The sequence below is a fragment of the Musca domestica genome, unplaced genomic scaffold (assembly GCF_030504385.1).
Source record: "Musca domestica strain aabys unplaced genomic scaffold, Musca_domestica.polishedcontigs.V.1.1 7, whole genome shotgun sequence".
Lineage (NCBI taxonomy): Eukaryota > Metazoa > Arthropoda > Insecta > Diptera > Muscidae > Musca > Musca domestica.
In genome coordinates, this window is record NW_026712383.1 from 854,217 (window position 1) to 864,457 (window position 10,241).

Sequence of the window (10,241 nt, forward strand, 5' to 3'; positions counted from 1 at the left end):
AAAATTTGTAAATTATTCACTAATCATTTTCTTTAAAATTGTATCGAAAATTAAAATCATTGAATTTTATTTAAAAGTTCTTCATTAAATGAATTTTATTTTATTTATGTTAAATTTTCTTATTTAATTTTCAATTAATTTAATTTTTCATTACATTATTTTTTAAAAATCACATTTCGTTTTATTTAAAATTATTATTATTATTAATTTAAAATTATTTAATTTATTTCCTTTTCATTAATTTAAAAATTTTTGATTTCATTTAAAGTATCTTTTATTTTCATAAAATGTGTTTATTATTCCAAATTTCTTTAATTATTTTCAAATATTTCATTTAAATTTGCTTAAATTTTCATTAATATTTGCCTTAATTTTCTAAAAATTTTCTTATTTTATTTTAATTTAATTATTAATTTACGTTATTTTATTTTTCTTTGTAATTATTGTCGTTAATTTTCATTTCATTATGTTACTTTTATTCTATTTTTTGTTTAAAATTTTCCATAGCACCACAATGCGCTTTTATTTTCATGTATGCGTCGATTTATTTCCACCACAACACTACTTTGCCGCCAAAATTCCCTTGCAAATCGTCTACTTTATGCCTTCCCCAAGAAATGCGTCGGGGAACGATTTTTTCACATAAAATTACTACGAAGCCACCACCAACTGCCACATGCTTCTTCTTCTTCCTCATAGTATACATACTCATTTGGTGACGCCACGATCTCTCCTCTCTCGCTCGCTCTATTCCTGAAATCATAAGAGACAACAACAACGAATATGCAACTGACAACGAAAAACAGTTATTCTGCCAACGTCTAATACAAAATTACTGAGAATTTTTATTTTTTTCATACAAATGTAGCTTGACGCAATTTTCTTTCTCTTTTCAAATATTTTTGTCGTCCTGAAAAGGACGGATTGGTTGATTTTTCTATGGAATTATACGATGGTCTGTATTCTTCTTCTTCATTCCATAATACCTTTCGAAATAATTTAGGCTTTCTTTTCGGTCTTCTTGGGCAAGAGAACAGCTTGGATGTTTGGCAATACACCACCTTGGGCAATGGTAACGCCAGACAGCAATTTGTTCAATTCTTCGTCGTTACGGATGGCCAATTGCAAGTGACGGGGAATGATACGAGTCTTCTTGTTGTCACGGGCAGCATTGCCAGCCAATTCCAAGACTTCAGCAGCCAAATATTCCATGACAGCGGCTAAATAGACGGGAGCACCGGCACCAACACGCTCAGCATAGTTGCCTTTGCGCAACAGACGATGGATACGACCGACGGGGAATTGAAGACCAGCACGATTGGAACGGGACTTTGCCTTTCCCTTAACTTTGCCACCTTTACCACGACCAGACATTTTCACTTTATTTTAGTTTTGAACACTTCACTTAAGCACTGAAAAACACAAATGATAAAAATTTTCGGGCGTTTTCCGTTTTCAAAATGCCATTTATTCATTTAATTCAGTTGATGTTTTACAATGTTTTACTTAAAGGCTAAAGTATTATTTGTGAATATATAAGGTATTCTTCTCTAGGTATCTACATACATATAAAAGAGATTACAAAATTTTGAGTTCGTGTTGTACATTAGTACTGACAATCAGTTAGTTTTATAATGTTTATTTAAATTCATGTTGAAGAAGGCCAAAAAATTCAAAAAAGGCAATTATTGAGTAAAATATAGATTTAAAATGTCTTAAATTCTAGACTTAAAACTAAACTTATAACTATGATATATATAAGACTTAAGACTAAATTTATATAAGAATAATATTTACAGTATATACAAATTTTTAAAGCCTACTGGTCAGTATTATATACTGGGTCAGTGGCTGCGTCATATCTACCGAACCTGCGGTGATAATGAATAAGAGAATCCTCATTATATAATAGGCCTTCTTCATTGAGTTTAAGAAGGGCAACTGGAGGGATGTGTTTTTGTCTGATAAGTGCGTTTATATCAAAATTTATTTGTAGGAAATTATTTACCATACTATTTTCTAAGTTTTGGCATCTATCAAAGAATGATAATGCATTTTTCACCATGAATGCGTCTATTCTGCACAAATCTGCAGCCCTATAAATACTTTTGTTTGAGGGTCTTCTAATTTCTCCATTTTCATTTATGTAAGGTCTAAGACCTACGGCTGGAGATAGAATACGTCTCTCAAACGAGCGCAGCCTTTCCATTTGGGACGATGAGATATCAGCCCATGCTGGGAAGGAGTATGTTAAAATTGGCCTGATTATTTGTTTATAAATCAGCAGTTTAATTTGAGGGGTAAGTCCTCCTCTCATTATAAAAAGTTTTTGATATGCGAAAAATAGTCTTTTCGCTTTTTCCATTACAAAGTCAATGTGTTTTATGAAATTAAATTTCCTGCTGAACATAATGCCTAAATATTTCATTTCATTTGAGGCAGGTATTATTTCGTTACGTATTTTTATTGTAGGTGTGAATCTAGCCAATGTTGGATATGTTGCCCTGGGCTTACCACTTAGCACAATAGATGTACATTTGCTGACATTGAGATTGAGCTGCCATAGATCAAAATATTTTTTAAGTTTTTCGAGGTATAAATTGAGTCTCCTTTCAAGTGTATGGCCAAAACGTCCACGTAAGGCAATCAGAATGTCATCTGCGTAAGTTAAAAGCAGGCCGTCGTCAGGTGGACCAGGAATGTCGCTTATGAATATGTTGTACAGGACCGGCCCAAGGAGTGAACCTTGCGGTACACCCGCTTGTACCTGTCGCTGCCCAGACATATTATCACCGACTTTTACCCTAAATGTCCTGCTTTCAAGAAAACTCGCAATGAGCCTGCATATATTATGGCTGAAACCAAAAGATTGCAGTTTATAAATTATTCCATTTTGCCAAACGGTGTCAAATGCCTTTGCAAAATCAAGGCTAACAGCCATAGTACCCATTTTCCTCTCATACCCTCTGGTGACATAATTTGAAAATGTCACCAGAGCATGTGTGGTTGAGTATTTTGGCCTAAACCCAAATTGAAATTCTCTGAGAATATTGCGGTCCTCCATTGTTGATTTTAGTTTTTCTAAAATGAAATATTCTAATATTTTTCCAAATGGGGATAGGAGTGAAATGGGCCTATAATTGCCGCATTGTTTTCCATCCGCTTTTGGCTTTTTAATTGGCACTATTAGAGCCTGTTTCCAACTAGATGGAAAGTAGCCTATATTTATGCAATGGTTGCACAAAAGGGTTATGAAAGTGAGAATTGTATTACCCACTTTTTTGAGGGCAATATCGGGAATCCCGTCAATACCGCATGATTTTTTTGGTGGTCTTTTTTTGATTGCTATAGCCACCTTTTCTGGATTTACAAATCCCCCTTCCCGCCAGAGGAAATTACTATTAATTACAGCGCCATCAGCTGTAAGGTCATCAGAGAAGTTCACTATAGGCATTCGCGAAACAATCCCATCCACAGCCTCATTTACAAGTCTGTGAATAGGATTGTTTCCCGAATCAACCCCTAAATTATGAACTCTCTCTAAGTGGTCTGCTAGAAGCTCAGCCTTACTACTGTCATCAGTATTTTTGATCCATTGGCATCTATTAAAGTTCCTATTGGCTCTTTGTTGGATAGACCAACTGCTCTTTTGATTTTGCCATATGTTTTTGAATTCATATGTATGCCCTCCAAATAATTTTTGTAACGGTCCTGTTCAAAGTTAGTGACTAATTGTTTATTATTATGCCTAAATTTTTAATGTCAGCTCTAATTACATTGTGTCTGTCAGGGTCACCTGATCTCCTTAAGATTTGTCTTAATCTTTTACGTTCTTTAATGAACCTTAGGATGTGAGGTGGTAATTCACCTAATAATTGATCCCGACATTTTTGCTTAGGGACCGAATGTTCAATAGCATCTTTAAATGCCGTATTTAATGCATTGACACAATTATTAATTTCGCTGGCTGAAACATTTCTGTCTATAGGAAGAGCATGACCTGCTAATTTATTTTCCAAGAGTCTATTGAATTTCCTGATTTTAATATTTTTGAAATTATAATATGTTTTTTCAATATTCCTTAAAATATTTTGCATGGAAATATTAATTTCAACAGCCCTATGATCTGACTCAAAATCATGGGTTTTCAACAGGTCATGTTCTTCTAAAACGACACTTGGTGATATTATAAAAAAATCAATAAAAGAATCTTCTACAATATTGGGTCTTGTGGTATTAGCTGTTGGGCATATCTCCAAATTTGGACAATTTATTATGTATGTTTGAAGCTCTCGACCTCTTCTATTTTCAATATTCCCACCCCAGTCACGATGCTTTGCATTCAGGTCACAGCCAATTATGACGTCATTAGCTGCGCCCAGGTTAGCAATTTCATCTAGACTATTGGGGTAAAAATCATCTTTAGGGGGCAAATACATTGATATTAATACAATGAATGTCCCATCAGCTTTAAAAAGTTTTACACCACAAGACTCAATATTACCTGTGTCTATTTCCAAAAATTCAGTTTTATATTCCTCTTTGACTAGAATTGCTGTGCCTCCACCTGATCTGCCTACTCTGCACTGTTTATAAAGTGCATATCCCTCAATACCAAATTTGTGCCTGTTTGTCAATTTATGTTCTGCTAGAAGTAGAACATCAGGCTTATGAGTTTGAATAAATAAATTAATGTAGTGTCTTTTAACTAAAGACACTATAGAATTGGGATTGAGAAATATGCACTTCAACATTTGTATCCTTGCAAATACATCAGGAGTTTTAGAAAGGCAGTGGAATCACCTTCTGCCTTTTGTATTTCCTGATACCTATCTTTAAATTGTCCGAGATCTTTCATAAGATCTGTGAGGTTTCTACCAAAAGTTGTCCTACATTCATCAGCCATTGTGATGGCTAATGATGCAGGTCCTTTGGTGGTAATGTTATTTTTTATAATTTTTTGTGAGTTATTTGTAGGTATATTATCTGGGGTACCTAGTACATTAGCATATGTTAAAATGTTTTTAGCTGTGGAGATTCTGTTTGATTTTGCAGAATTAATTGCAATTTTTTCTTCTCTCCTTTCTTTCTTTTTAGGAGGATGGCATTTTTTGTAGGGCAATCACGGGAGTTAGCTCCATGGCCTATTCGATTGCAGTTAATGCACTTTAATGGAGGTCTTGGTACGTCAGTATCTGCTGTTAAAACATTTGAAGCATTTTTAACCAGACATTTACCACGTTCGTGGTTTTCAGCAACACATGTCACAACGATAGGGCATGCCACAATTGGCTTTGACATGCCCAATTCGTTGACAGTTAAAACATCTAACAACATCCCTACCAGTAGCCCTGCTAAAAGAGATATTGCATCTTAAAATTTTTTTGGTTTTATAAAGTCTATTTATATCACTTGATCTGTCTAACTTTAAAATCCATTTAGTTTCTGTAATATTAATTAAATCTACTACTTTTACATTGAAATTTAAGTTTTCCAAAAATTCTATAATTTCTTCCTTAGCAAACTTCTTTAGGCAACCTATCAATAATAACTGAATAGGGCAATAATTGTTTTGGTGTGTGTGTGTGATATTTATATCCTCTTTCTTTAAGTAAAGAAGTGATTTTTTGGAAATTTTCTAATCCAATAATCCTAACGGACATAATTGAGCTACGAACAACTTTAATGCTATAGGTTTCTTTGCCTATATTCCTGTCTATTATTCCAGTAAGTTCTCTATACCCAACTTCATAAACTGTTATGGCTGGTAGGCTCTTACCCTTCCCTTTGGTGGTTGCTGCTGCGGCAATGGGGGTTGATGTTACTGCTGCTGCTGCGGCTGCTGCTACTGATGACTGATTGTTGCTGCCATTTGTTGTTATTGCAGGATTTGTTGTTGTTGTTGTTGTTTGTTCTTCTTTTCTGTTGCTTGCAGTTGAAGAATATTTTCTCGGTTCTGTTGTAGGCAGCTGTGGCTTCTTGCCTGCCTGTTCTGTCCTGGGCAGCTGTGGATTCTTGCCTGCCAGTTGTTTCTGCGGTTTTGGCATGTTGCCCGCAGTATCTATTTCCATGTCGTCTTCATCTATGACAATCGATGGTGTATTTTGTTGTTTTTGCAAGTCGATTATGACTCTTTTGTAGCTAGTTTTCTTTTTTTGCTGCTTCGGTTAGAAGGCGGGCTGATTCGTCTTGGAGATGTTTGAGACGAGTGATTTCTTCCATTAGAAGAATGTTGTGTTGTTCGCTTTGTTCCAATTTTTTTTGGATTTCACTTAAACGGGCGTCAAGCTTCATTATTTCATATGATGACTCATCATCATACTTCTGCTTCCTCTTCTTACGCTTTTCAGTTGCTGCCTCCTTTTTCCCGTCGGCAGAAACATCAGCATCTTTGCTACGTGCCAATATAATTTCATCGACACGTAGCACTTCACTTCCTTCGTCGTCTTCTTCCATCTTCTATTTGCCGACGGTAAATAACTTAACCGCCGACACAGCCAAAATTAATGGTGAAACCACAATAGCAGCAACGATGTTTGTATTTCGTTGTGAAACAATATTCAATTTTATCTCTTTTGCTATTTTTGTGGTTTTTACCAGGTTTCACTTTTTCACTTTATTTTAGTTTTGAACACTTCACTTAAGCACTGAAAAACACAAATGATAAAAATTTCGGAGCCGAAACGTGCTATTTATACTTTTCTCACACACACATTTCTTCAATAATGGGGTGGTTTGCCTTGTGTGTGCCTGCTAGCTGTGACTACCTGAAATTCTTGTCGACTACAATCTACAAATTCTGTATAGCTGGCCGATTTGGTTATCATTTGTGAACAGTGTTAAAAGTGTTTGTGTGATTCAAAAAAAATAATAAGTGAAAATGCCTCCTAAAACCAGTGGTAAAGCAGCAAAGAAGGCCGGCAAAGCCCAAAAGAACATTACCAAGGGCGATAAGTCGAAGAGACGTACCAAGCGTAAGGAGAGTTACGCTATCTACATTTACAAAGTGTTGAAGCAAGTCCATCCCGACACCGGTATCTCCTCCAAGGCCATGAGCATCATGAACAGTTTCGTCAACGATATCTTCGAACGTATTGCCGCCGAAGCCTCTCGTTTGGCCCACTACAACAAGCGCTCGACCATCACCAGTCGGGAAATCCAGACCGCCGTCCGTCTATTGTTGCCCGGTGAATTGGCTAAGCACGCCGTCAGTGAAGGTACCAAGGCTGTTACTAAATACACCAGCTCCAAGTAAATGTCTTGATATTTTTCATTTTCATGCGTCGAAATACTACCTTAAAAGGCCCTTTTCAGGGCCACAAAAAACATTTCAAAAGAGATCATATTTTGTTGAAACTACAATTTATCATTATTTAGTAATAAACGAATAAAATTCCATAAGAAATATATTTTCTCTATACAATGATTTTTCCATGCATTTAGCTAACTCGCATATGTGCCTATGTTTAGCCATTGCTTGTGCGATATGCTATAACAGCCATCGTCGTCGTATATGTGTGCGTGTGTTAGTGGTGATTTGCCTTGCCGTCGTTGATCAACATCGAATGGGCATCATGTATGTGTGAGCATTTTGATACAGCACAACGGCAAAGCAACGAAATATAAGGCTGAGGCAGAAATTATCAAAGGAAAAAATAGTATTGATGGAAAATGTAAATATTTTGCCAAAATGTCATTTTTGGATGAAATTCGTGAAATTTGACAGAGAATATGAAAATGGCAAAATTTTCAAAATTAAGTAGAAATTATAAAATGACCAAATTATGGGGATTTTCGAGAATTATGACCTGTGGGTAATTAGGAAAAATTTTAAATATTTTATTATCTTTTATGACCTGGGTTAAAAAATAATCCAGTGGCGTCCACGATTATATTGGTTCAATAAAATTACCTAATAAGAACAGTAATTAGCGAAAGTAATTTTTTCAAACACGTGTACAATTTTTTTTAGGTAACAAAATATATACGATAACTGTTGAAAATAAATATTTTTCTCTTTTTTAATTTAATTTGTAGCCCTGAAAAGGGCTGTTAGATAGTATGTTTTCGAATATCGAAAATATTGTGGAAAAAGTAATCTTTCTGGGAAAAATTACTTCTTGGCGGCGGTTTTCTTAGCAGCTGGCTTCTTTGCTGCTGCGGCCTTTTTGGGCTTAGCAGCTGCAGTTTTTGCCTTGGGTGCCTTTGGTTTAGTGGCAGATGCTTTGGCGGCGGTCTTTGCTGGTTTAGCTTTAACTGTACCGGTTTTCTTGGCAGCCTTTGCCTTTGTTTGTCGGCCTTCTTCTTTTCAGCGGTCTTCTTGGCGGCAGAGGGTTTTTTGGCAGCTGCCTTCTTCTCACCAGCGGCCTTTTTAGGGGCGGCAGCCTTCTTCTTTTGTCACCAGCGGCTGGGGCCTTCTTCTTCTTTCAGCAGTCTTGGCTTTGGGTTCCTTAGGAGGCCGAAGCTGACAATTTGAATGAACCAGAAGCACCCTTACCTTTAGTTTGGATCAATTTTCCACTGGCAACGGCACCTTTCAAGTACTTCTTGATGAAGGGGGCCATTTTTGGGCATCTACTTTGTAGGTGCTGGCCAAGTATTTCTTGATGGCGGGCAATGATGAACCTCCACGTTCCTTCAGGGTCTTGATGGCGGCATCAACCATTTGCTGGGTTGGAGGGTGGGTAGGGGCAGCTGATGGCTTCTTTGCTTTGGCAGCGGCTTTTTTGGTGCCTTTTCTCAACAGCGCAACTGGGGAGGCGGTGGCTTCAACAACGGCGGCGTCAGACATGGGTATTCACTGTTTGGTTTATATTTCACTGTTAACACAAATACACTCACAATTTATGTGTACTATTATTTTTGTTAGCGGCGAGCTAAAGTGTATGTACAGTCGAAAAGATGAGATGTGCATAGTAGTCATTGGTAAATTTTCGAAAGATGGTGTGGAAGCGTGTTTAATTTTTTACAAAAGTTTCGGAGAAATTAAATTTTCCTGAAGAAGCTTTGATAATTTTCACTAAAAATGTTTTATACCTTTAAAGTATAGATTTCAGGCTATGTTTTAAAGAAAGTTTGGTGTAATTATCACTTGCCGTTTGTGAATTATAAACGTTTAACTTGGCAGATTATAAAAATGTAATCACAAATTTCAACATAAAATTTAAAAAATCGAATTGTTTTATGAAAATTAATTGAAAATTCTTTTTGAAAATGTAGCCTGATATGTTTACTTTAGGATCAAAGAAAAATATCGATGAAATTTCATATTTTATATGTGAAAAAATTGAAATTATTATGTGGTCTATGACAGCAGAAATCCTCTTGTTGGCATAATTTCAATGAAAGAAAAGTTTTTCTTGAAATAAATTTGAAAGCTCAAATTAATAAGTTTTATAAAAATTTCTTAAAAAAACATTTCAGAATTTGTATATTTACATCAAAATATAACATTATTCACAAAAAGTCATAATTTTACGGGGAAAAGTTACAAAATCCCCAGAATACTTCATACTACCAATGTACAGGCATCAGTGACAAACGGTATGTATTGTCATTTGGCAATATTTTTTATGAAATTTAACATAATTGTTCTTAAAATTATTAAAAAATAGTATTAGAAGCCATTTTTCTACGTATTTTGTCAAATTTTGTTAATTTTATGAAAAAATATTCCCAAAAAGAAATTCCTCTTTACAGGCAAATATCACCTAGAACACTTGGAAATGTCATGAAATTAATTGCGTTTTACAAAATTGTTTTCGATCAACTTTTGAGGCAATATATTGTCATTTTCTTTTAATACTTTTAATTATATTTACATCAAAATTCTCAACAAATCAATTATTTTTTCTTCTTCGATTTGACAAATAATAAATTATTACAATTCTTAAAATACTCGGGCAAAATAATTTTGTAATTCCATATGGAGAAAATTTCATATCAAATGTCTTTAAAATGCGTAAAAACATTTAAAAATTTTGCTGAAAAGGAAAAAAACAATTCATACATCATTCCTGAAAAAAAAAAATAGGAGGGCAACATTTTAGCTGAAATTTTAAAATCACATGAAATAATTCGTAGAAAATTAAAGGAGAGAATTTTTTCCCGTTAAATTGAATAGTCACAACAGAAAAAAATGATCGAAGGGGAATAAAATGAGAGAAATAGACAAATTTCGCGCCAAAAATCATAAAGAGAGCAATTTTTTGTTTAACGGGGAAAAGGAAAAAAAAAATGGA

General features: G+C 34.9%; 3 protein-coding genes across 3 annotated transcripts; 1 reads left to right on the forward strand and 2 right to left on the reverse strand.

Moving 5' to 3' along the window:
* Positions 1 to 911: 911 nt before the first annotated feature.
* LOC131806147 (histone H2A) lies at positions 912 to 1,424 on the reverse strand. Its single transcript, XM_059130087.1, has one exon. It carries the CDS (start codon positions 1,372 to 1,374, stop codon positions 1,000 to 1,002), a length of 375 nt encoding a protein of 124 aa, XP_058986070.1. The 5' UTR covers positions 1,375 to 1,424; the 3' UTR covers positions 912 to 999.
* Positions 1,425 to 6,710: 5,286 nt separating this feature from the next.
* LOC131806113 (histone H2B) lies at positions 6,711 to 7,314 on the forward strand. The gene has a single exon (XM_059130030.1). The coding sequence runs from the start codon at positions 6,881 to 6,883 to the stop codon at positions 7,253 to 7,255; it is 375 nt and encodes a 124-aa protein (XP_058986013.1). The 5' UTR covers positions 6,711 to 6,880; the 3' UTR covers positions 7,256 to 7,314.
* A 799-nt stretch (positions 7,315 to 8,113) lies between these two features.
* Positions 8,114 to 8,791, reverse strand: LOC131806189 (histone H1-like). Its single transcript, XM_059130147.1, has 2 exons — positions 8,545 to 8,791; positions 8,114 to 8,256 (listed from the first exon to the last, which is right to left on the reverse strand). The coding sequence occupies exons 1-2, from the start codon at positions 8,789 to 8,791 to the stop codon at positions 8,114 to 8,116; spliced, it is 390 nt and encodes a 129-aa protein (XP_058986130.1).
* Positions 8,792 to 10,241: the final 1,450 nt, after the last annotated feature.

Coding starts and splice junctions, on each gene's coding strand:
- LOC131806189 (XM_059130147.1), bottom strand. CDS start 8,791: ATGTCTGACGCCGCCGTTGTTGAAGCCACCGCCTCCCCAGTTGCGCTG. Junction 8,257..8,544: donor ATGGCCCCCTTCATCAAGAA/GTACTTGAAAGG, acceptor AAACCGGTACAG/TTAAAGCTAAACCAGCAAAG.
- LOC131806147 (XM_059130087.1), bottom strand. CDS start 1,374: ATGTCTGGTCGTGGTAAAGGTGGCAAAGTTAAGGGAAAGGCAAAGTCC.
- LOC131806113 (XM_059130030.1), top strand. CDS start 6,881: ATGCCTCCTAAAACCAGTGGTAAAGCAGCAAAGAAGGCCGGCAAAGCC.